The sequence below is a fragment of the Scylla paramamosain genome, chromosome 16, assembly GCF_035594125.1.
Source record: "Scylla paramamosain isolate STU-SP2022 chromosome 16, ASM3559412v1, whole genome shotgun sequence".
Taxonomy (NCBI): Eukaryota; Metazoa; Arthropoda; class Malacostraca; order Decapoda; family Portunidae; genus Scylla; species Scylla paramamosain.
The window spans coordinates 8,601,282-8,628,331 of record NC_087166.1 but is presented as its reverse complement, the minus strand read 5'-3'; the positions used below and the strand labels follow the sequence as shown (position 1 = coordinate 8,628,331).

The 27,050-nt window shown below is 42.3% G+C and overlaps 1 protein-coding gene across 1 annotated transcript in view; it reads right to left on the bottom strand.

Moving 5' to 3' along the window:
* Positions 1-486: 486 nt before the first annotated feature.
* The window catches only part of LOC135107969 (uncharacterized), a 96,739-nt gene continuing 70,175 nt past the window's right edge, over positions 487-27,050 (bottom strand). Inside the window, exons 7-10 of the mRNA XM_064018465.1 lie at positions 25,613-25,742; positions 12,506-12,652; positions 6,027-6,097; positions 487-633 (exon numbers count right to left, since the gene is read on the bottom strand). Coding sequence (XP_063874535.1) covers positions 12,513-12,652; positions 25,613-25,742 — 270 coding nt within the window. The 3' untranslated portion in view covers positions 487-633; positions 6,027-6,097; positions 12,506-12,512. The remainder of the gene's footprint in view (positions 634-6,026; positions 6,098-12,505; positions 12,653-25,612; positions 25,743-27,050) is intronic.

Here is a 27,050-nt window from a genome sequence, read left to right as displayed (position 1 = left end):
CACGCGCTCACACACACACACACACACACACACACACACACACACACACACACACACACACACACACACACACACACACGTTTCGTAAGTCCCATATCGTAAACGTAGGTCCCATAAATTAATTGATAACATGAATTTACGTTTCATTTATACAAAAAAAAAAAAAACAATAAAATACAAGAAGCAAAGAACACAACAAAATACAAGATATATAAGAAACAAGAGATACAAGATATAAGCAGCAAGAGACACAGAAAACAATAAGCAAGAAAACAAAACACCCCAAAAAAAAACAAAAATAAACAAGAATCAAGAACAGAAATCACAAGAACCATGAAAAAAAAAACAACAAGAAGAAGAAGAGGAGGAATCATAGACAACAATAATAAATAACAACACCAAATCCAAAACTCCACAATAACATTAAAAAAAAAAACATAGAAAATAAAATTAAATCCTAGAGGAACTGGGTAATAAAACAAGTCCTTCTCCAAATATAGATATATACTTTATTAGACAGAGACTCAGGGAACACCTACAAAAATATTAAGGCACGCTAAACTGACGTAGGCGGGGCAGACGGGGCTGACGGGGCGGGGCAGACGGGTACGGGGCCAAGGAGGGGAGGGGGAACTGTGGGAGGAAAAATACATCACGTTATTAGGCAAGTGATGGTGACCCTGAAAACAAGCTGGAAAAAAGGTAAATATATAGAAGAGAGAGAGAGAGGAGAAAATGGGGAAATGTATAGAGAGAGAATGTTTCCCCTTCCAACATTCATGGATTTTTAAAGCTGGTTCGGTGCACGTAGTTTTCAAATTTACTCACAACGCCTCGCTGTTTACGAAATGCTAGAGTGGTGGGCATTACTGTACGGCTGTTGAAATATGTATCAGACGGTTACACACACATACATACATACATATACATACATGCATAGCAAATCTACCAGGCGGGTCTCGCGCACACACACACACACACACACAAATGCACAACAAACAAAACTAGCAAACAAACAAACACGGACAAAACGAGTATATAATAGTTAGAAATAGTCACTTTTTACATTACATTTTCATCCAGCTATATTATATGAGCTCAGAAAAAAAAAAAAAGATTAAAAGTCTTTATGAAATACTGCTCGTGCTATTTTATTTATGCCAGACTGTACCTCGATTTATGTGGGCATTACGGACTTGATTTGCCTAACTACGTTTATTCAGAGAACCATGGAATAATATATCAGATAAACATCATTATCTCCATCCTCTGTACTCTGATTAGTCACGCGGTCAAGTGGCGGCAATTTAAAAACCAAGAAATTGAAATGGTTTGGTTATCTGTAAAATGACTTCTCAGACAGATGTCATTATTTTAGCCATCTGTACTCTAACAATTCACACTGTCATGTGGCGAGGAGGTTAAAAGGAAGAGATTGATATGGCTTGGTTGTCTGCGAGTAAATGGAAATGAACAACCTATTAGTCCCTTAATTAGCTTTTTTTACTGCAATTTGGCACAATTTTCTTATCAAAAGTCACTGTGAGATATTTATATTTGATAGACATCCAACTTTTAACATTAAAATGACTAGAATATGGTTTAATTCCTTTTTACGTTCTAACAGGTGCTTATAAAAATACTGTACAGTGCTTTCGGTGCCTTAAATTATTGCACATCGCAAAGAAAGGGTTAACTACTAATAATGATATAACAATTGTTAACTCGATTGCGTTTTTTTCACCTAAGATATGGTTCTAGCTGAAAAAAAAAATTCTAATGATTGTGAGAGTTCCTTAAGACGACAGCCTCTAATCAAGTCTAAAATTAAATAGCGAAGTATCTTGAAACTTAGGACTGAGCAAAATTAAAGCTCTGAACAAAAATAAAATACAAGCTTTATAAGATTTTAACTTTTCCTGTCAGCGGTGTCTTGATATTATACTTTAAACTTGTAGCAGACCATTATATTAATACTGAGGAGAGGCAATAACAGTAAGAAGATTAAAGGAGCGTGGAAAGCGCCTGTTGAGGGAAGGAGATCTAGGAGGCGATACAGAATGAGATGGAAAGTTGGAATCTATCCAACTTCCTCTTGAAAGTGTTTAATGGCCGTGCACTTACCACGTTCCGGCTAAGTTTGTTCTAGCTACCAATCTTGTCCATTTCCTTCCCGAGTACTTAAAATCTTAGCATTAATCACCACCCGTGAATTTATCTAATCTCGTTTTAAAACTAATATTTGTACACTCACTACATCCTGGCTTTGTTACATGCAATAATAACCCGATTTGTGAACTAGTTTTTCATTATTTCCTTTTTTAAAATTTCTGCATTGCTTAATTAACCTCCTATTCAAAATAATATTTGTGCCACTCACTCGTTTATTCCATCTATTTATAACCCTATCTCTGAGCTAAAGTTAACCTACTTCCCTTTTATTCCGTGCCTAGCTTAATTAACATCCATTTGAAATGATCCGTGCACTTAACACATTCTCTCTTTGTTCCATCCATTTATGAACCTAAGCTAACGTTTACCTATGTTCTTAAATCTGTCTACCTTAAACCCATTCCAAAGTGTCAGGGGCGAGTCTGTAACTCAAGGGATACGGTGAAGAAGTAGAGGTCCCGTGTCTCTTATCAGTTCCCTTATCACTAGTCTTGGCCAGCGCGTTTTTCTCCCCCAGTAACTTAAGATATTTGGATTCATAGAGACACGCACCTTAGTTTGTTTTACGCTATCCGTGTTATTACTTTTTTTTTTTCTGGGGGAATTTTGGGTCTTCTGATATTCTAGATTTGTTTTAGCTTTTGCTTTTTTTATTGTGTTATGTTTGCTCTCTCTCTCTCTCTCTCTCTCTCTCTCTCTCTCTCTCTCTCTCTCTCTCTCTCTCTCTCTCTCTCTCTCTCTCTCTCTCTCGCCACGCTTGACACCAAAAAAAATTCTTTAGACTCAATGACCCGTGGTTTGTAAATATGTTATAATGATTATCCTTATTATATCTAAGCCACCTAATAAAACACCAAATACCAAATCTCTCTCTCTCTCTCTCTCTCTCTCTCTCTCTCTCTCTCTCTCTCTCTCTCTCTCTCTCTCTCTCTCTCTCTCTCTCTCTCTCTCTCTGCAAATAGCATTACGTAAACCAATACCACTACAAGACTCGCCTTCTTTCAAAATCTCTCAAATCTTCCTGGACAGAGAAACACACTCAGACTGGGAACACGAAAGGTAAACTTCTTGGAATAACCGAATAAACGCACCCGAAACTTGTCCCCTGCATCAAAATGTATGCCTGCCGAACCTGAATTATACAGTGGAGGCGGCGGTGGAGGCGGTGGAAGAGTGCTGGTGAAGGTTAGGTAATGGAGAAGTGGGTCCCTCTGTGTGTGTGCGCGCGTGTGTGTGTGTGTAGTGTGACCCGGAGACGTGATATGTCAGGAAAGGAAGGAATGTAGCGTGACTCCCCCGCTCGCTAGTGACGTGTGTGGTTGGGAGCTCAAGGGAAGCAAGGACGAGCAGCAGTGGGATATGGGTTCCCGTCATGCTCTCGCCGGCAGCCCTTCCTCCGTCAAGCAAACTGCCACCTTTAATGATCCACTGTCTAAAGGGGAGGACCGACCTTCCTTCGCCCGCCCCCTTTCCCTTCCCCTAGAATGCTGAAGGCAGTTTCTGAATGGATTCATGTGCTTTATGATTAAAAATATACACACACCAAACAGGATCTTCTCTGCCTGTCTGACCTCTACTAAGATTAAATATTTTTAGACGGATTAACTTCGCTAACGTGTGTATGTATGTATGTATGTAGGAGAAAAATGTGTTGCTGGGGAGTTTTGTGATGGAAGGTTTGTAAGGATAACTAAGATTATAAACGGTATTTTTCGGTGTTACTTTAGGGTGAGGTCTTCTTGCCTTTTTTCTTTTAAGGGTGATGTGAAGACTCGCTATCCCTGTATTTTTGGAGTTGGTCTTAGATTATGTGATGTTATGCTATGCTATGTTACTTAAACTAAACTAGCCTAAGCTAACTTTTAGAGTGCTGAATTTCTAAAGAGGAGTATCGTATTTTAAGAGAGAAATATCGAGCTGTAGAAGAGGAACTGTGGAAGAAAACTATCCTACTTCAGGAGTGGAGTATTGTGCTTTAAGAGAGGAGTTTCGTACTTCAAGAAAGGAGGATCGTACTTCAAGAGAGGAGTATCGTACTTCAAGGGAGAAGTATCAAGACTTGGCAAACCCGATTGAAACTCTTTGCTTCTCAACTTCTTAACCTAACCTAATCTTACCTATCTATAAATTAACTTGAGTGGTTGAGCTTTGTTTCAACTTTCTTGTTTATTTGACTGATTTATTATCTCATTGCATTTCATTTTGTATTATTTGTTTTATTTACTTTTATTTTTGTGTGTGTGTATGTGTGTGTTATTCGCCTAATTTTTCCCCTGGGCAGCTGGGAGGCGAAGGAAGCTGCGTCGTATTAAATAGCAAAGCGGAAATTGTACCGAGCAAGGGACGGAAACGCCAAGTGGATTAGAGGAACTCAAGGCCCTAACTTTTCGTCTTTACCATGAGAGGGAGTGGAAGGTCCCCCGCCTGTCCCGCCACCCATGACTCACTCGCCCCGCCTACTTTGACCATCCACCACCACCACCACCACTATAAGAACCACAAGCATAAACATTCCCATCTACCACTATTCTCACTCCTACCCCTTCCACTGCTACCACAACTAACCAGATACCAGTTTGTCATTACTATCATTTCTACCAGTATAACTATCACTTTTACCCCCACCCCCCACATACAAGGACCACCACCACCATCAACATTCCTATCTACTACTATTGTCTATCACTACTATTGATACTACCACCACCACCACAAATTATCGGGCCTCTTACAATGATTTGGTTAATAATTATAATTTTTTCTCTCTCTCTCTCTCTCTCTCTCTCTCTCTCTCTCTCTCTCTCTCTCTCTCTCTCTCTCTCTCTCTCTCTCTCTCTCTCTCTCTCTCTAATCCACCTTGTTTTACCTCGAATATGTCAGTCAGAGGAAACAGATAGCACATATTATATTAAAAGCCTGCAATGTTACCTGATTCTATTTTTCCGATATAAAACTTTCCTGCAACCTGACGCGTTATGTAACAATACGTGGAATAGAACACCATGATGACTTTCTGGTAACTGTTAGTCATGGTAGCCGAGTTGGTAACATGAAAAATGCCTTCTTGAAAAATTAAATACATATATAAATAGTAAGTTTTGTCTATATTGCACGCTACATCTGATATTTGGTACCTGGAACAGTCATTGCATTCTTTTACCGATATTATTTTTTTGGCAATTGACACAAAGACAGACAGACAGACAGACAGACAGACAGACAGACAGAGAGACAGAGAGACAGACACACACACACACACACACACACACACACACACACACACACACACACACACTTATTTGGGATTCCTCCTTTTTATTTTAAAGAAGAGACAATTAGCAGTTTTTTTCTTAATTTGTCCTCCTCTGTCTATCTCCATCCTTCTTTATTGCAGTATTCAGTGAAATAAAAGATAAATGAAAAGGAATATAAAACATTACGTACAAATTCTCTCTCTCTCTCTCTCTCTCTCTCTCTCTCTCTCTCTCTCTCTCTCTCTCTCTCTCTCTCTCTCTCTCTCTCTCTCTCTCTCTCTCTCTCTCTCTCCTTAGGAATATAACACACAATAGACCAACACACTTAACATCCCTCACTCTCACAACTACAGTAACTCGACACAAACACACACACACGCACAAACACACAGACACACCAGCAAGTCATTTCATAAACACCTGCTTTGCATTAACTGACATGATGTTGCTATTATTATTCTCAAAAGTAGAAGCATCCATCGCTCCTCATGATAAAAACAATGACACAAGTGGATTTTGTTTTGCAAGAAATACGCACGAATGATTCACTTTTCTTTTCCATGGAAGCTTACACCTGTCTCGCTAATTAGATGCACTTACCTGGGTGGGAGGGAGGGACTGGTGAGGGGGGAACGAGGCGGGAACACCAAGCTGTATACAAGGAACACCACCTGAAAGTACATATACATACACATGAATACAGGTGATTACGTGTATGAGCAGACGAACACACACACACACACACACACACACACACACACACAAAGGGAAGGGGCTGGAAAAGAGAGGAACATAGGACATGGAAACGAAGAAGAAAGGAAGAAAGAAAGAAGGAAAGCAATCTAGCAAGCAAGCAAGAAAGAAACAAAGAAAGACAGTAAGTAAGAAAGAAAAAAAAACAAAAACATCTTCACATAATATACACACGTTGCTTCATTATATCACACACACACACACACACACACACACACACACACACACACACACACCAATCGAACGCACTCGTCTGTCGCAGGCTTCCCGTCATCAGCGGCGCCGAAGGTCATGACACTCGTCCTCCCCTTTAAAACTTACTTCACTCATCACCAGCCCCCGCCGCTTCTCCTCCTCCTCCTCCTCCTCCTCCTCCTCCGCTTTGCTCTTTCACCACTACTCTTTTCAAAGGCCGCAGAGATGATTAGCTGTATTCTCAAGTGTGTTTCTCATGTTAATGATGTAGAAATCTTATTCTGCCACTAGAACCGTAAAACCAATCCTTAAAACCCCCATGTAACTTCAACTGAGGCTTTGAAAGTAATGGAGGTGCGAGCAGAAGTGATGCAGAATATGTTCCTTTAACTCATACGCGCCTCCAGCAAAACAAGAATAGAGTGAGTCTCTCTAAGTGACAGGTGGAGTGAGAGAGTAAGTGGAAGGAACAAATAAGCTATTGATCCTTTTTCCATGACTGTTTATTTACGTACTCGTGACATTACGATCCCACGTGGCAAAGGGCACTGGGTATACTGGTGAAAATTCATAGACTCCAACTCTTTAAAGGTCAGTTCAATTACTCTGCCACTATTGTATTATCACTCTCCTGATTCCACCGCCGCAACCCAGTGAGTGCAAACTTTTAATGATCTTATCTTCGCTCTGTTTCACCACTAAAACCAAGAACATCAAGCTTGACTCTGGGACAAAACGTAACCACACTCGTGAACGTCTCATACAACAGTAACTAGTGAAAGAGTCACTTAGAGCCATATTCTTAAACACTTTTGCGCCGCATCTCCATATTATTTCACTCCACTATTTCAGGATGTTTTAGTTAGAACTACTGGGGTTTTTTTTTTTGGTGATATTTTATTTGTTTATTTATTTATTTATTTATTTATTTATTTTATTTTTTTTACGGTTTAACAAGATTCTTACATTGTTAAAGGAAGAAACAGTTTTGAAAAGCCGGCTAATCATTTCCGTGGCCTTTGAAAAGAGTCAATGTGAGAGAGCTAAGCGTTTCTGAATATTAGCTTTATTTGCGTCATTTACTTGCATTACTTTACTAACTCGTTCTTTCAGCGCATCAGGACGGAAGCCTCTACTTAAGTGTCACCATTGATACCTGACATCTTAACTTTGTCCTTTACCTGCAGCCTCTTCCTACATAAACTTTGCCAAAGTCTCCTGACGTGAAGAGTGTACAGTAACTCGCAAAGCTATCTCTGAAGTGTGGTACGAACTGTGGCATAATGAACAAGAAACCTGCTGCCTGATCACGTGTCGCGTCGGTAAAGTTGGTGTGCATGGCTTCAAGTGATGCTGATGTGCCGTTCTATTTCTTAGGTCATAATATACGGCAACCATTCCCAGTGGGCAGGGCTACCAACTGTTATACGCATAGTCGTGGTGAGAAGTTGAGTAACCTTCTCCCTTCACTTCCACTGTGTTTTACCTTTTCTCTGAGACAAGTGTTCTATGATCTGCCAGTCCTTGGAAAATTGAAATTGATAAGTTTTTAACAGATCACAGGACTTAAGAAGGAGAAAAAACATAAAACAACAGAGGAATATGAAGGATATTCGATTTTTTTCTAACACAACTGTACTCACACCTCCTTCCCACCAAACATCACACGCTCTGTCCTTACCTTCACCTCCTTGGGTCATATAAATCTGCTGCCGTGGCGCCGTAAGCCAAATCAACCACTTAATCCTTGACATTAACACAAAATGAACAGCTGAATGCGTAATAGAAAACCAAAACTTCCTTTCTCATCGGCGTCAGACTTGCAAACACCTCTAACCCAATCAATCATTAAAACCTTGACAGCAGCACGAAATGAACAGTTAAAGTTGTAATAGAACAAGAAAACTTCCATACTCAACACTGAACTCGCAAATGGCAGCCACCAGACACTCTTACCCCTCACCCTTTACTCTTCACCCCTCACTCTCGAGTTTCAATGAGCCATCGTAACCGCCTAGTCCCCCAAAGCAGCCCCGGCGGATCGGTACAAAAGCAGCCCCGCGACCCCATCCTATCCATTGTAAGAGTCATAAACATCCAGAAAATTACTCCTCCCCTTCCATTTACTCACGTTACCACAAATCTCACCGCAGCTTTTTTGCAGTAATTCTCAGGACAATTTTCAGGCAGAATTACTCATTTGCTCTCCATTTGCTTACTCTTAATGATGTTAAAGTGTTTTCCTTTCCCATTTCATTATCTAGTTGTGGGTTTTCACGGTACGTATATAAGTTTTTGTTGTGATTGTTATTGTTATTATAGTAGTGGTAGTGGTGGTGGTAGTAGTAGTAGTAGTAGTAGTAGTAGATAATTTTCACGTAAACACATACACATAAACACACTCACCTACCTACCACCCACCCACCCACACCCACACACACACACACACACACACACACACTGAACAAACACAAACACTGCTTGTAAAATTTAATTACACGTTCGTACAAGCAGGAAAGTATATGCAAAACAAATATAATAACCATGATAATACTGCGCCTTCATAAGAAATAAAAAAATGCAAGACCAAAAAATAAATAAATAAAGGAGCGGGGAGAGTCCAGTAAAATATGTCTGGTGCGTGAGAGAAAGTGTCACAAAATGAGAGAAAGTGAGGGAGAAACAACAAAGCAAGAGAGAGAGAGAGAATGAGAAATGAAGTGGAAAGAAAACATGAAAGGACAAAACAAAGGGATTGGGGAGAGAGAGAGAGAGAGAGAGAGAGAGAGAGAGAGAGAGAGAGAGAGAGAGAGAGAGAGAGAGAGAGAGAGAGAGAGAGAGAGAGAGAGAGAGAGAGAGAGAGAGAGAAATTTAAACACTACATACAAAGATACACATTTTTGCTTTCCAAATTCTAAAATAATTCCGATTTTCACTTCCACTCTCTCTCTCTCTCTCTCTCTCTCTCTCTCTCTCTCTCTCTCTCTCTCTCTCTCTCTCTCTCTCTCTCTCTCTCTCTCTCTGACACACGCACACTAGCACATTAATTACTCAACTCTTCACTGGATAACAATAATGATGACAGGTAAATATGTTTTATCTCACCTGACGGGACATAATAAATCTTTTTTTTTACTCACTCTTTCTGTCTTCCTTCTTATTACACAGCCATCTCTCACATTGAAGAGGCGGTGACAGGTGTTCCTACTCCTGCTTCATTTGAGTGTAAGGAGTGGGAGTGTTACTGATATGATGTTTAGTGGGAAGAGTGGTGGTGATAGTGGTGGTTTAAGGACAAGTTGTGAAAGTAATGTTTGGTGGTTATTGTGATGGTGAAAATGATGGTTAGGACAGATTGTAGTAGAAGTACCTGGTAGTTATTTCAGTGGTAATTGTGATAGTAATAGTAGTGGTTATAGATTACAAGTAGTGTGCTAATGAATGTTATTACAGTGGTGTTTATACGGGTTGTTGTAGAAATGGTGGTTATAGAGATCGTTACTGAAGTGGTGGTAATGGTGGTGGTGGTGATTACAGGGGTACATTTAACATTCTGGTGGCTGTTGCGATGGTAATGATAACGGTAGTGATAATAGTAGTTAAGAAGACGGATGGTGGTGCTTGCTTAAGTGGTAGTAAAAGCAGTATTAGTAATAGTGGTGTTGGTAGTTGTTAGAGGGAGAAATGGTGGTGGTGGTTGTAGTGGTGGTAGTGGTGATAGCAGTTAGAGGGACAAGTATTGATGGTGTTGGTGGTGGTGATGGTGGTGGCAATCACAAAATTACATTACCCTTGCACCTCGATAACTGAGGCTCAGTATTAACATTTAAGCTGTTTGTGGTGACAGCTTGAACTGACATGACAAATATTTGATGTAGTAGTTGGGTTAATTAGTTCGTGTTTACATAAGTGCGATGAAAAAAAAAACATAGTAAACATACTGAAAAAAAAGTTCGCCAAAATGAAAAAAAAATTCTAAATACAAATCCAACTTCTGATTATTTTCCCTACGACTAAATATTTTTATTTTCCTTTCTTTTTTTATTTTCTCTTCCCTTTACTGTCTGGAATTATGCTTAACACAATACTATGAAAGGAACACTGTTGAATTTCATACGTTGCTGCCTTGAAACAGAAGAGAAGGGAAGGGAAGGGAAGGGAAGGGAAGGGAAGGGAAGGGAGAGGGGAGGATAGAAGAGAGGAGAGGAGGAGAAAGAGAAGAGGATATGAGAGGAGAGGGGAGGGGAAGGGAGGAGAGCGGAGTGGAGTGGAGGGAAGAGAAGGGAAGAGAAGGGAAGAGAAGGGAAGATAAATGTAGGAAAGGAAGGAAACTGAAGGGAACTAGAAAGAAAAAGAATAACGAAAAGGAGAAAATAGAAAAAAAAGATTAAGAAAATTTTGCAAAGTGAAAATAAGAGGAAGAACCGCCTAAGAAAAAAAAAACAACAGACCATAGAAAACGATAAAACGATATACGAGAATAACACTCAAAACACTTTACTTACACACCCACCCACCCACCCACCCACACAAACAAACAAAACACTACACCTCCACACTTCCTCCACCACCCCATTGCCTCCCTCACACCTAAGCCGAGCCGCAAAACTCCACAAGAACAGGAAATTTCAAGAAGTGAGCAAATTGGATCCGTCGCCTCGGAAATGGGTAAGCTTGAGATTCGCAGAAATGGACCAATTTTTTCCTCCTCCACGAACTACTGCCGTCTGCCTACAAATGATGCTGGTTTGTGAGCGAACCAACGATATTTACGTGTCAGGAGGAGGAGGAGGAGGAGGAGGAGAAGGAGGTCAGATGCAGATACATAAGTGATGATGGAGGGATGCAGGAAGAGAGAAGACAGAGCCACGGAAATAAAAATGAGAAAAAAAAATCTAGTGAAAAGGGTGGAAGACAGGGGAATAAATATCAGAGGAGTGGTGGGACATGATACGTGAAAATGTAGGTGCTGCAGGAATACATTGAGACAGAAAATAAAAAAAAATCAGACTAAATTGACATACAGAAGAGTAATAAAAAATGAAAATAATTGAAAAGAAAAAAAGAAATATACTGAACAAATAAAAATCAACTAAACCAACACTTTCAGAAAATTTAGAAAAGAAAAATCACTGAACAGAGAAACAAAGCAGCAACAAAAAAAACAAAAAGTGAACTCGGAAACAAAATAAAAAAAACATGAAAAGGTAAAAAAAAAAAAATTAATTAACACAAACGGAAGAATAAAAAGAAAAGATTAACCAAGGAGCAAATCATCACGAAGACATAAATACAACACAAAACACATAAAAATGCCAAACCAAAACAAAAACCCACATTGAACAGAAATGAATGCAATCTTGAATACCTTATAACAAACTCCATTCACCCACATTAATTTCCAAACACTTATACCAAGGCTATCAATAAACTAAAGCTTTTGACAGGAGTATTACACTGATTAGAGAACCATCATTAAAGCCTAGTCTCTCTCCCTCTCCCTCTCCCTCTCTCTCTCTCTCTCTCTACTCTAATCTTATTACGTCAATTTGCGAGGTAGCAGCAGGTGAACTCAACGCACTGAACACTGAACAATACTTTGTGGAAAATCGCTCTCTTTCATAACGTGCAACAAAGGTTCGTACCCCGAGGCGCAGCGTAGGAGGGGTGTTTGTTTGCTGGTTTATTTGTGTGTTTAAGGCTGTGTGCACTGGATAATCAAGGTTAATTCCGTGAAAGGTGGATTGTACTAAAGTGTTTTGTGATTTTCTTTTCTCTTTTTTTTTTCGTGGGTTTTCATTGTATTGTTTGCTCCTGGATTTCGACTCCTCGTTCTTGACCTCTCTCTCTCTCTCTCTCTCTCTCTCTCTCTCTCTCTCTCTCTCTCTCTCTCTCTCTCTCTCTCTCTCTCTCTCTCTCTCTCTCTCATCCTAAATAAATCATGAAAGAAGTGATTTTATTAATATTTAACAGATTTATGATCATAAAGGACACACACACACACACACACACACACATTTCACTTTTCGACATTACTAATTACCAGTAAAACAACAATAATTACTACTACTACTATTACTACTACTACTATTTCTACAACTACTACTACTACTACCACCACCACCACTTACCGTACACTCAGAGACGACGACGACGAGGAGCGATGAGAGGCGTGGGTGTGAGGGCGGCGGCCACCAGCATACACACCCACAGCACGCCCACGCCCGCCCGCACGCCCCGTGACCCACTCTGCACCGCGGCAGCCGACTCCTCGCCCGCTGTGGATGGAGAGAGAGAGAGAAAGATTAAGATAGAAAGACAGGGAGGGAGAAAAAGAGGAAAGAAAAAGGTAAGCATAGGAGTGTCCAGTTTTATATATAAGATTAAATAGTTTATTTCCTTCTATCTCAAGAAAAGCGAAGATGGGAACAAAAAAAGAGAGGAAGGAAAAGAGAAAGACAAGAAGAATGTAAGTGGTTAGTTATATAATAGTTTATGATAGTTTTCTTCTCTTATCACAAGTAGAGCGAAGATAAAAAGAGGAGAAAGAAATATGATAAAAGATTAACAGGAATAGTTTACATATCACCAGACTAAAACAGACAGACACAGACAGACTGACACAAGAAAACCGGGAGAGAAAACAGAAAAGGAGTGTTTAGTTCATGTATCAAAATTAATTCCTCCTTCCCCCGCTCCCCCTGTCTCCATCCCTCACCTCCTCCTCTTTCCCTCTCCCTCTCCCTCAACCTCTCTCTCCCAGCCGCGCAACGCAAACCATCAGAATATGCACATCAGGTCATCCGTCATCAGATAATTCGGCCAGTCCTCCTCTTTCCGCGGCCAGGCCAGGCGAGGCGAGGCGAGGCGAGGCGAGGCGCTGCACGGCGAGGCACACTATTAGAATATTCACACTCGTTAATCCGCACCCGAGTCATCGCCTTGCCCAGGATGGAAATGTGGACCTGCTCCCGTCACTAACACATTCATTCCTCGTTTGATCTTTTTACCTCCAGCATTCCACCTAAAGCTGACCAATGAAAACGCTCCTCACGTCCCTCAGCCAATCCTGACTCGCGAAGCACTTGACCGGTGGTGGTGGTGGTGGTGGTGGCGGGTTATGTGCATTTGATTTCAGACTGGAGGAAGGTGTTGGGAGTTTCGGTTCATTTGTGAGAGCGAAGAGTCGGATTTTGGATCATTTTGATGGTTGGAATGTAAATTGTGTCAATTAAATATGAAGTAAAGAGGAGAATTTTGGTTCATTTTGGTAGAATGTAAATTGTGTTGAGTAAATATAAAGTAAAGAGAAAATTTCGGTTCGTTTTCACGGTCAAAATGTAAATTGACTATTTAAATAATTTTTGTTAGTATAAAGTAAAAAGGAGAATTTTAGTTAATTTTAACGGTTAGGTTGTGAATATCAATAGTGTAACGTAATGTAAAGGTAAGTATTACAATTATTTTTTTAAGTAATAATGGACATAATTATGAAAATTGATATAAAGCAGTGTAAAGAATTTTGGTTAATTAAAAAAAGAAAAGACTACAAATAATGTAAATTAACATAACAGTAAAGGAAAAATCCGGTTAATTTCAAAATAAGAATAAAAATAATGTAAAGTAATATAAAGTAGAGAAAATTTACTTTTCTTAATGTAACAATATTATTCAAGCAAAGTAATATAAATATTGTTTAATTTTAATTTTAAAAATATTAATCGTATAACCAAAAAATAAATGAAGCTTTAGAATATTAATCGCCAGTAAGATAATATTCAATTTTAAGGCTAAAAGCAGAAAATTACTTTATTGTCTTTTTGTATCTAAGTTTACTACATTCGTGAATTTCCACAGTCAGTCCTTCAGAAAACATTAAATTATTTATTAATTTACGTATCTATTTATTTATGTATTTATCTCTGAGGGGGCGTAGCATTAATAAAACATAAGGTGTTTGATGAATAATTACGAATTCTGACACAGCCTCCTTCATTTCCTTCATTTCTCTCACCTCCCTCACCACCCTCACCCTCACCTCTCATCTCCCTCACCTCCATCATTTCCTTCATCTCCCTCACCCCCTCACCTCCCTCCTACCTCCCTCATCTCCCTCACCTCCTCCATACCCCCTAGCCAGGAGACTCTACCAGCAGGCCTTCCCTTCCTAAGCTGGTAATGGAAAGGAGATTTAAATACAGGTAATATTCTGTGTAGGAGAGAGAGAGAGAGAGAGAGAGAGAGAGAGAGAGAGAGAGAGAGAGAGAGAGAGAGAGAGAGAGAGAGAGAGAGAGAGAGAGAGTGTGTGTGTGTGTATAATTATGTGTCAATAAGTAAATGTAGTTAAAAATACTTAGTTTTCTTTTCTTTTCTGAGTATCTAAAAAGAGAAAAAGAAAAGAAAAACGAAAAAAATATATTAAAAAATGTCAGGGGTAAAAATAGCAACAAAAAAATGAGAATTCAGGGAAAAAAAACACTGGAGAGGAGCAGTGAATGGAAAAAGCAAAATTAAAATATTTACCCTAACGAAAGAACATAAATAACAGAAAAGGTTAAATAAAATTTTGAATGAAGAAGTTGAATGATACATAATTCAAATAAAAACTTAAAGTTGTAAGTTGAGACAAAAAACAGAGAGAGAGAGAGAGAGAGAGAGAGAGGAGAGAGAGAGAGAGAGAGAGAGAGAGAGAGAGAGAGAGAGAGAGAGAGAGAGAGAGAGAGAATCTTCATAATTTATAAAGATGGAAACTTTATAAATATTCTTTTTTTTTTCTCTCTCCCTTTCTCCTTACTTTCCCTAACCTTCTTTCCAAACAGGTTTCTTGTAGGTTTATGTCATAAATAATTTGCCATACCTTTCAATTTATCTATATATTCCTCCTGTTCCTCTGCTTTTCTTCCCTTTAACTTCTCACATTTCTTTTCCCTTCCCTTATTGTTAGTTGTCCCTGCCCATTCCCTTCTTTTCTACTTAATATTTCCCGTCACCATACCTCATATCATTGTAGCAGTGCCAGAAATCAAGATAGAACAAGACATAATGAGTTCAAGTTTGAAAAAAATAAATAAATAAGGAAGGGAATAGGGTCTCAAATCGTGATAGATATAGGTTGGAATTAGGAAGGTTTAAAAATAAGATAAGACAAATTTACGGATGAGGATTATAGGTGGAAATAGATAGGTATGCTTAACACAGGTACTGCCACGTGTGGGCCTGATGGCTTCTTACAGCTTCCTATATCTTCTTATGTTCATATATCGCAAGCACCTCCACTATTGCCAGCTGGATACTATGGTTTGTTTTTTTTCTTTCTTTGTGTTCAGGGTTCTTCTCACTGTCCCGCCTAGCCCACTCTAGCCCAGCCCAGCCCAAGTCCCTCAACAAGGCTCTGAATACTTCCCTTCCTCAGCCTCCACCTCTCTCAGCACCGGAGATTAGTTTGGTCTTGCGCTGCAGCATCTCAACATTTTTCCTCCTCCATTCCTCTACACCACCCCCATTCGTCTATCCATCCATTTATCCATCCATCTCATCCTATCTCTCTCTCTCTCTCTCTCTCTCTCTCTCTCTCTCTCTCTCTCTCTCTCTCTCTCTCTCTCTCTCTCTCTCTCTCTCTCTCTCTCTCTCTCTCTCTCTCTCTCTCTCTCTCTCTCTCTCTCTCTCTCTCTCTCTCTCTCTCTCTCTCTCTCTCTCTCTCTCTCTCTCTCTCTCTCTCTCTCTCTCTCTCTCTCTCTCTCTCTCTCTCTCTCTCTCTCCCTCTCTCTCTCTCTCTCTCTCTCTCTCTCTCTCTCTCTCTCTCTCTCTCTCTCTCTCTCTCTCTCTCTCTCTCTCTCTCTCTCTCTCTCTCTCTCTCCATTCATTTTCCATCTCATAAGTTCTTCCTTCCTTTCTTTTCGTCCTCCTCCTCCTCCTCTCTCCACAGCTGCCTCAGGACGTTCATACTGCCTCCCTGCCCTCCTCCTCCTCCTCTTCCTCCTCCTCCTCCTCCTCCTCCTCCTCCTCTACTACGTAAATTTCCTTCTTCCTTTCCCTCCTTCCCCTCTTTCCTTCCTATCGCTCCTCCATAACATACCCCTTACTCATCGTCCATGCACCATTATCTTCCTCCTCCTCCTCCTCCTCCTCCTCCTCCTCCTCCTCCTCCTCCTCCTCCTCCTCCTCCTCCTCCCCCTCCAGCTCCTCCTCATTTTTCATTTTTTTTCACGTTCCTTTTCCCATCGTTCTCCAATCATGGTCTTCCTTTTTGCAATCTTCAAGTCTCTCTCTCTCTCTCTCTCTCTCTCTCTCTTCCTCTCTCTCTCCTCTCTCTCTCTCTCTCTCTCTCTCTCTCTCTCTCTCTCTCTCTCTCTTCTCTCTCTCCTCTCTCTCTCCTCTCTCTCTCTCCTCTCTCTCTCTCTCTCTCTCTCCTCTCTCTCTCTCTCTCTCTCTCTCTCTCATTTTCCCTATTATCCAAACCTCCTTTATCACCCTTCATCCCATCCCTCTCCTTACATTGCTTCCTCCTGACCATCATCCTCATTCTCTGCTAACTCCCTCTTTATCTCGTCCTCTTTTCCCCCCTCCTTGTTTTCCCGCAGCAGCCCTTCGAAAAAGCGTCATAACTCTGGATCACCAAAGCATCTCATTTCTCCTCTCCTGCCTCACACTAAAACCACCTCTGAAATTCTACTCTCCCCCCCCTACAGCGCCTCCTACGTGAGCTCCAATATCCATGCCCCTCTCCCTCTCTTCCTCTCTCTCTTTTTCTGCCCATACCAAAAGGTTTACGAATGTTTTCTTAACCTTTGGACTATGTATTGTAGCTACTTCTCGTATTTAGTAAAATTTAATGTAGGTTTGTGTGTAATTTCAAAAGACAGAAGACAGGAAGAAGAGATAAGGGGTAACTTAACTTTTTCTAGTGTCTTTAGTTACGTTCCTCCTCAGTACAGATATCAAGTTTCTCAAATGAAGTAAAAAGTATAATTTTATCGTTGACAGTCAGAGTGTTGAACTATTCAGCGACCTAGGGAGGGATGAGATAGTTTGAAATTCTTAGTGTCTCTAGTTATGTTTCTTCTCAGTACAGTCGTCTAAAGTTTCTCAGATGAAGTTAAAAGTGACATTTCGTCGTTGGCAGTAAAAGGGTTAAGGTAATGAGCATCTCCAGTTTGAAAATACTAGTCTTCCTGGTAATTCGAAACATTAATTTGCTATTTTTAAGGTAAGATAAACATTTTTCACTAAGTCTCTCTGTTATTGATTGATTAATAGATGAGTGAGTGAGTGAGTGAGTGAGTGAGTGAGTGAGTGAGTGAGTGAGTGAATAAATTATTAACTGATTGAGTGAGTATGTGATTGACTGTGTGAGTGACTGAGTGAGTGATTAACAGATTGATATGAAACCACTCCCACAACACCGATGCTATGTGATCTGTATCGCTCTTACACATAACCTGGTTAGTGGCAAGGGGAAAGTGCCCATCAAGCCGCGGTAATAAGGTAAACACTACTGTATCTGTACACGATCGCCACATGATCCTCGCTTCATGGGTAGATTAAAACCCCTAATTCGGATGCAGTGACCCAATTACCACGTGCTGTTGTTAAGAAAAATACTTGAAAATAAAGGAAAAGTAAAACCTTCAAACTGTGAAATTAATTAGCAGAGATATAATTATTAATGTTAATTCGTATCTTAAATATTGTAGCTTCCAAAGACTCAGTTTGATTACAAGTCTCGCGTGTGTGATAGTGTTAATGGATCTATGTATTGTAGTGTAGAAGGGTTAAAGAAACGATAAGGAGCAATACGGCACGAAAATTGGTTTGCGTAATGAATTTTTTTTTTTTTTTTACCTTCAATACACATCACACTTTCTCATATGACATTTCTTTCATCTACTTTTCATTTTCATGACACTTTTTGATTCATTTAATTAGTTTACTTATTTATTTGTTTATTATGATGGTTTCCTTTTGTTTTATGTATGACAGTTTCTTTTTGTTTCGGCAGTACTTTATTCTATTATTTCTAGAAGCGAGAATTAACAGGTAATCAATTTAATATTCGTCTGCCCATCTATTAATTTCAGCGATCTCATTATTCCCATTACCTTCCTTATCCCCTTTCCTTTCCAAACTTAGAATCACGAGCGTATTTTCCCCATCAGTAAATTCCTTTTTATCTTTGGTCCAAATTATCTTACAAATTCAAGGCACATTATCTCTGATGCTAAAGTCTCCTTCGCAACTTCCCATTTCCTTTCCAATTCCGATCAACTCTCTAAGCTTGCTACTCACTCTCTTATCTTCTCCCAATCCATATTCTTATCATTCCATAATCTTTTTACTTTCCTTTCCGCTCACTCGATTTTGTTCTCTTCCACTCCTTTCTCTAGGCTTCAGTTTCTTTTCATCTCCATTCAGTCATCTTTCCACTCTTCTATCTCTTCCTATTCTACGGTCCTTTCCTTACTTTCTAGTCCTATTTGTACATCCCATTCCTTCACTACCCTCAGTCTCTTTCTTAGCTATCATTTTTTTTCTTTATTTAATTCCGTCTCTGCTCCCTTTACCACATGCATATCTCCTTTTCCACGTCTTCCTTTCAATTCCACAATCCTGACCTTTTTTCATTTTTTTTTTCCATATCTTCTTTTCGTTTCCAATTGTTACCCAGTTACTTAGTTATCTATTCTCTTTCTCTCTTGCCTTCCACTACTTCTTCTTTCCCTTCGTAACTCGTCAACCTCTTCCTTTTCCACGACTTCCTTGTACAATCTCAACCTTTCCACTTCTTTCCCCACACCTTCTATTCTCTCTCAATTTTTCCCCAGTCATCTATTGTCCCTTTCTTGCCCTCCACTCCCTCTCCATTCCTCCCGCCAATCGTCAGATTCCTCCCCACTCCCCTCAATCATATTAATGCTCCCCCATTCAATAATCCTATTCTTATATATTTCTTTTCCATGCCTCCTGTTCTCTTTCACTTCTTACTCATCCAATCTCCCTCTGTGTCTCCAATTCCTGTACATTCCCTTCGCCACATTTCTATTTCCACCTCTTCCACGATTTCTTCCCATTCTTTTCCATACCTTCTGTTTCATTTCAGCTCTCACCGTCACCTAGACAACTGTTCTCTCTCCCTGTCTTTCCATTCCTCCTGTCACTCGTCTATTCCCTTTCCACTCCCTCAATCACCTTCCCGCCACCAATCCCTTACCACACACCCACAAACGCACCTGAATGGCCCACATCCTCATACCTTCTGCTTAAATTAGCATATCAGACACGCCGCTTCCCACAGCTCCCCCCTGAAACCCCCTGACGGTGATGTGGGGCCGCAGCGCACTCTCCTTCATTGCCACACACCCACAAGTGCCGTAAAAGTGTACACCAATAGACATTAAGGCGACTCGGGGCGAAAAGTTCACTGTGGTGTTGGCCTGTGGTGGTGGTGGTGGTGATGGCAAGGACATCAGTAGTGAGTGAGTTCATGACGTGCTTTCGTAAGATTCGTGCACGTAAAAGCTTTCCCCATGCACTCACACACACACAAACACACACACGCACACATACACACGCACACGCACACAGGCTGACTCGATGATGAGGTGAGGCGTTCCCTGAGTAGCGAGGTTGTGGCCGTTCCCTTACACGGTGAACGGTCGAGTAAATGGTTCAATTTTGTGCCGCTACTTCCAGAAATATGGTTCCCAGCGAGAGAGAGAGAGAGAGAGAGAGAGAGAGAGAGAGAGAGAGAGAGAGGGAGGGAGGGAGTACCTACTTGCATGAGCGCTGAATGGTTCTGTTTGGTTAGGTAACAATGTAATTTCACTTGAGTAAATATTTTGCAGATCGAGTAAGACTAGGAGGAGGAGGAGAAGGAGGAGGAGGAGGAGGAGGAGGAGAGCAATAAGAGAATAAATAGGAGGAGGAGGAGAGAAATAAGAGAATAAATAGGAAGAGGAGAGAAATAAGAGAATAAATAGGAAGAGGAGAGAAATAAGAGAATAAATAGGAGGAGGAGAGCAATAAGAGAATAAATAGGAGGAGGAGGAGAGCAATAAGAGAATAAATAGGAGGAGGTGGAGAAGAAAAAAGGAGAACAGAGTACAGGATTTACCGCCTCGCATTACTTTTTCTGCGTCAGGAGCTCAAGCGGCCCTTCGTTTTCCTCAACAATAATTGCCTCCACGACAGCCATTCTGGATTAACCTTCCACAGAAACTTAGGGTTAAAGGCGGCTTAAGATGGAGAGTTAAACAGTACCAATATATTCTCCTTTCCGTTTCCCTCTTCCTTCTTCGGGTTTCCTTTCTTGCTTTTTTCTTCAAGCGGCGATGTAGACTCGGTCGGCTACTAAAATAAGGAAGGCTCCGGGTAACTGACAGAACTCAGACGCGTGATGTCCTCAGCTGTCGTGCCGCGTCCGTGCCTCGTGTGGCGCCGTGCACAAGCCTATCGTTATGTATTATGACTTCCTGACACGACCAGGAACCCAGACACACATACAGACACACACCCAATTCTCTCTCCCGTCCCGTTCCTTACCCGTATCTTCGTATTGTCTTCACCTTCAACCAATAGAGGACAGCTTCATTGAAAGTGACTTAGCTTGCTCTCGTCACAAGTTCGTCCCTCCCCGTGACTCTCCAGACAGCAGGAGGGCCCTTCAAAACTTAGTGACGTCAGAGGAGAGGATCACCTGTCCAAATGCCGCATCACAGCTGAACTCAATGGGGGGAAATCAGGCTCGGGCCCCAGCAAGACAGTCTTCACGGTGAAATCAAGGCAGCAGTGCAATTCATTCTCATATTTCCATAAGATGTGCTGAAGCTTTGGGCCAATTCGCTTTGCTTATTATTATGCGAACGGGACTGAAGGGGAAGAAGAGAAAGAGAGAGAGAGAGAGAGAGAGAGAGAGAGAGAGAGAGAGAGAGAGAGAGAGAGAGAGAGAGTCGCCTCAGCCATTCCACCGCCGCCACTCACCCACATTACAGTCAGGGAAGGAGGCGGGACGTGTGCGTGTCCTCCAGTTCTCCTGTCAAGGTGAAAGATTTACAAGAGGCCGGTAATTTTCTCCTGTTTGCAGTGGGTTGCTAGCGGCGGGACACGCAAAGCGCAGCACGAGTAAATCTGGTTCAAGACAGCTGGCGAGGCTTAAGGTCGCGGCCTCACAGGTAAGTAATTTGGCTCAGTACCCTGGATGAGACAGGTGAAGTGCCACTCGTCGCCTAAGTCGTTGTGATTCCAGACCCCCACACCAAACCCCGAGTCTTGTGCCACGTCACTTATGCTTAACACCGCACAATGAGGCCCAACTCCTTATCGCAATATTTACCTTACTACAAAACCACATACGCCTCGGGTGACTGAGAGGGCACCGAGTCTCCCTGTCCTGTGGCAGGCCTCTCTCTCTCTCCTCCGGCAGGAAGTTTGTCAAATATCCTTTGCTTCATTTGCATAAAGAAAGTTTCGAGACGAGGCAACGTCTCGCTCAATATTTCATGACAAGAAAAAAATGTTGCGACACAGAGCGTAAAAACGTCGGCAATTTTATCAGTCGCTGCCGAGGATGCGAGGCGTGGAACCTCAGTATCTACGGTCCATTTGATAATAGCAAAACTTTGCAGGACCGAGTCGAGCCGAGACTCAGGGAGCAAATAACTGCGACGGGATGATCCTCTGGTGCAGGGAACCAGGTCGCTCCAGAGTTTAAGACTCCATTTCACTGAACCTCCGCCCAGGGATTTGCTTTCGTCGGAAAAAAAACCTTAAGCCAGCAAAACCTAGAGAGTCTGAGTAATGCAAGACGAGTCCCATCGGTGCAGAAGAATGTAAATTTCAGCCCAGGGGCCTCGCTCACAAGTCATCTCATTTCTGACGGCACAGAGGCTGAGTGAAGTGCGGGTTCTCTGAGACTTGTCAAAGTCAAGACAAATGTGTGGGACCCACTTAGCGTGATGTGCCGCCCTGCACGTGTCGCACCACCTCACGCTGCGGCGGGGCAAACCCCAGCCTCCCCAAAACAGCTTGGACAGGTGGGCGTCTAGTCAGGCAAACAGGACAGCCCACAACACTTCAGATGAAAAGAAGCAAGAGATGGTATTGTAGAAAAAAAAAAAAAAAAAGACCAGCTGAAGGGAGAAGTGAGATGGAAGAATCCGAGAGAAACAAACCAGGAGTCGTTGGAAGAAAGCTAGTCGTTGGAGCATCAGGAGTCGTTGGATGCGTCTCGAGATTCTATCAAGAGCCAGGCGGGGCGGGCGCGGGGCGGCTGGCGTGTCCCGATGGCGGCCCGCGGGACTGGATGTAAGTTGAGACAATCCCGAGGCGCCTTGGTCTGCTCCTCGCTCCACCAACGAGGCCGTAAAACAACCGTAAAAATCTTTATCCAACCATCAAGTTTGTAATAGAGGCAAAAAAAAAAAAAAAAAGGCTCCCCCTTGCCTGCAATTCCATACATCAACAGCGCAGCTTGAGGGGAAAACTTTTGAGGGCGTTTTCTTAACTTTTATTGTTGACCCAGTGTGTGTGTGTGTGTGTGTGTGTGTGTATGTGTGTTTCTCCAATAACATGTTTCTTATTTGAGGTTTTCATTTCGCAGGGGGACTTTTCCAACTTTCTCTCTGGGTACGAAAAGAAACGCCAGAAATTGTGTCACAGAGGAAGGCGCTCTGAGGAGGAGACGGCGATCCCTCGAGGGCGCGAAAATGGGAGGGATGCAGGGCGTAAAGGATCTACTGCAGGAGGAATAGGTTTTTGGGGGGAGAAGTAGCGGTGGAGGTCTTCAGAGTCTTCAAGGTCTTTAGGATACCGAAGGGAATGAGGGAAGGACATGAGGGAGAGGAGGGATCACGATGAAGGAGGGCGTAAAGGGAGCGAAGGTACTACAAGGGAAAGAAATAACGATAATGGGAAGAGAAGGAAGGAACTGCAGAGACCAACACATGAGGAGCTGAAGGAAGAGGAGGAGGAGTAAAACAGAGGATGCGAAGGAAGAGAGGGCAGGAGAAGCATCAAGAAGATCAGCAGGAAGGGAAGAGGAAGAAAGAATACAAGACGTAAAGCAAAGAGGATAAAGGAGTGAGAGGAGGAGGAGGAGGAATGGGAGGAGTAAGACGTGAGGAAGTGAAAGGGGGAGGAGGAGGAGGAGGAGGAAAAGGAGAGGACAGAAGGCATCATTGGGAAGAGGAGAGGAAGCAGTGAGAGAGGGAGGAGGAGAAGAAGGAAGGAGAAGAAAGTGGAGGGATGCACGACTTACGGAGGAAGGGATGAGGACGTGAGAAGGAGGTAGTGGTGGTGGTGGTGGTGGTGGTGGTGGTGGGTGGGGAGGGAGAAGAGATGCATGGGGAGGGGTTGGGGTACAAGGAGCGAGAGGAAGAGATGCAGGGGGAGACTCCTTGATAGTTTTGTCAGAGGGAGCAGGAGTGTCGCCCCCACGAGGTCAAGTGTCTCTTCTTAGCGTCGCTATCTGACCCACTTTGTCCAGATCAATGAGAGCTCCTCCACACACGCCTTCATTATGACCCGGTAGAAGAGAAGAAAAAAAGATATAAACGCTAAATATAAATCCGAAAATATCCAATCATTCCATCCATAAAGAAAAATAGGAATAAAACTCTATTTACATCACATGATCGAGAGGTGTAAAGATAAACACATGCAAGAATAAATACGGAGAACACTGCTATATATTTTCCCATCGGACACAAACACAACACCCTGAGGCAGCCCATAAATATACTTGATATAGCACATACGTCACCACAGACGCAGCCACGACACGGGCATTACATCACCCTCACTGTAAGGAATGACTCAAGTGGCCTCCCGCCCGCCTAAGACAGGTAATAATAAGCACACGTGGGTTATGAAGCAGCCGCAAATCCCGCCCAGGTAACACGCAGGTAAGGGGAACACCTGGAGGAGGACAGGACCGGTTAAACACGAGGGGAAGAGCATGTGGGGAGGACTGGAAGCAGGGAAGTATATTGGAGGAGAAGAAAAAGGTGGAAGAGGAGGAAGGGAGTGCACATGATTTTTCTTTTTTTTTCGGTTATTATTTTGTGTGGGCGGGAGAGGACAAGGCACAGAGGGGAAGGAGAACAATGGTATGAAAGGGGAGGAGAGGGAATAGGGAGCAGGGAGGCACACAGGACAAGAGGGGACACCAAGTATGTGGAACACGCAACACTACCATGACAATGAAACGTGAGTGGTAGATGCACACACATACACACACACACACACACACACAGAAACGAGCGCTCATCGACCCCGCCGTAACAAAAACGTCCCGCCCTCATAAGCTGTGGTCAATTGAAGCTTCGGTTTAACCAAGACAATGCCAACTGTCCACCCGTGTCCTCCCTCCGCCCCACTCGCCTCTCCTCCCTGACCTCTCCTTATCCTCCCTCACCCCTTCACGCACCCCATGTCCCTTGACTCGCCCCTCCCATCCTTCCTCTCACCCCCCTCCACCTCACACCCAATGGCCCTCGTCCTCCCCGCCCAAACTCGTCTTCTCATCCCTCGTCCCTACCCACCCTACCCTGCCCCTATCTCTGACCAATCTCCCCCCTTCAGGCACTCCCACCCTACCCCGCCCCTAACTTTGGCCCCTCTCCTCCTCATCGGTAGCTGCCACCACCACCACCAGGCGGCGCGTCATCACCCTGAGTGCAGTGCGGCGCTGAGGATAAGCTGAAAATCTTGAATTGCGGCCAGATGGAGCGGACAGTGCGGGCATGACTCTGCGCCTCCTCACTATATTAGGGCGGAAATATTTCTTGTGTTTATCCTTAATTAGGCGGTGTGCCACGCAACGCAACGCACCTCCACGCCAGAGCCTCCCTCCACCAGCCCACCGCCAGGAACTCACTCCCCTCTACCCTCCATCCACCCACCTCCCCCAGTAAGGTACCTATCAAGCACGCTACCTCACACAAGACTCCGTGTAATAAAACTACTGTGGTGTCTGTGGTATGTCATTTCCAAGCACTGCACACCCTAGCACACCTTAACACACACTTACACTATACTACACCTGACTCCACAGGATACAAAGCAACATTACAGCCATTCCCGGTCCACGGCACGCTGATCACACTGAACGCGCCTTGCCACAACACCATTAAAGCAACACAGGACCCACGCACGGCGACACACTTTCCCCTTTAACCATCACTCAATCCAGACTTCAAAGCAAAACGTATGAAAGGGTGAAATGGGAAAAAAAAGATACTTACCATTAACGACGTGAACGAAAACGGAATCTGGGCAAGAGAACTTCGGAGCGCAGGTGTAATTTCCAGTGTCTGCCTTCACCGCCCTCGTGATGTACAGCTTCGAGGTGGTCATCGTGGGGGTCTTCTCCACCTGCAGTCGTCAGGAGGGTCAAGAGAAAAGTGTGAATAAATTGGAGCAATGAATTATGATATAGTGTAAAAATACTTCGAAAAAAGGATGGCAGGAATTAATGTAAGATGAGGTAGTGTACTTGTCCTGTACTAATGAAAGATAAATGAGAGTAATTCACGAGAGAAATACGAAACAATAAGTAATAAAAGATGAATAAATACAGCAAAAAAGAAAACTGAAAAAAGTGGCAGAAATGAAAGCAAGATAATGCAATGTACTACGAAAGATAAAACCTACTAGAGTAATTCACATAAGAAAAAAGAGATGAAAGAGTGATGAAATGTGAACAACCAGAAGAGAGACAAGTAGTGTAACTAAACTAAACAACATTAACAGACAAGACCAACAAACTTATCATGGCGTCCTTTGTGATGCAAACGAGGATTGAGTCATGACAGGTAAGAGGTTAATTAATTACAGGTTTAAACACCCCCCCCCCCAAAAAAAAAAGCACAGCAAGAACAAGAACACGAGAGGAAACCAATAACCTAAAAACAACATATAGTGAACGCATTAAGACACAGGAAGATATTCACCAGAACGTCTTTACTGTCACACACGTAAGAGGATTAATTAATAACAAGTGATCCTTACGTAATGAAAGGAGAAGGGAACGATCAAGACGAAGGAACAATGAGAAGAGAAAGAAAACGAGATGAAGGGAGGGATGCTGACTAATAGACTCTTACTACTGACGACCAAGGTGAGGAGGAGGATTAATTGGCAACAGGCGAAGGGTGACTAATGAAAGGTAGAGACAAGAGAGAGACAATAATAATCAAGGAGAACATGCTGAAGTTGACAAAAAGAGACTAGAGAGAGAGAGAGAGAGAGAGAGAGAGAGAGAGAGAGAGAGAGAGAGAGAGAGAGAGAGAGAGAGAGAGAGAGAGAGAGAGAGAGAGAGAGAGAGAGAGAGAGAGAGAGAGAGACAGTTGTAATTAGAGTTTGCAACATTTCACTACAATGACGAAGGAAAAAGACAAAAAAAAAAAAACATTAAAAAACAAAAGATGATGAAAATTCCTGCACGCAATGGACTATTCGAGAGAGAGAGAGAGAGAGAGAGAGAGAGAGAGAGAGAGAGAGAGAGAGAGAGAGAGAGAGAGAGAGAGAGAGAGAGAGAGAGAGAGCCCGCACGATGACTCGATATAAAAAAAGAAAAAAAAAGAAAACGGTGCAAATAAAAATAAAGGTGAAGCACTCCATTTTTTCTTTTTCTGCCTTTTCTTTTCCTTTTTTTCTTTTTTTTCTTTTATTGATAACTGA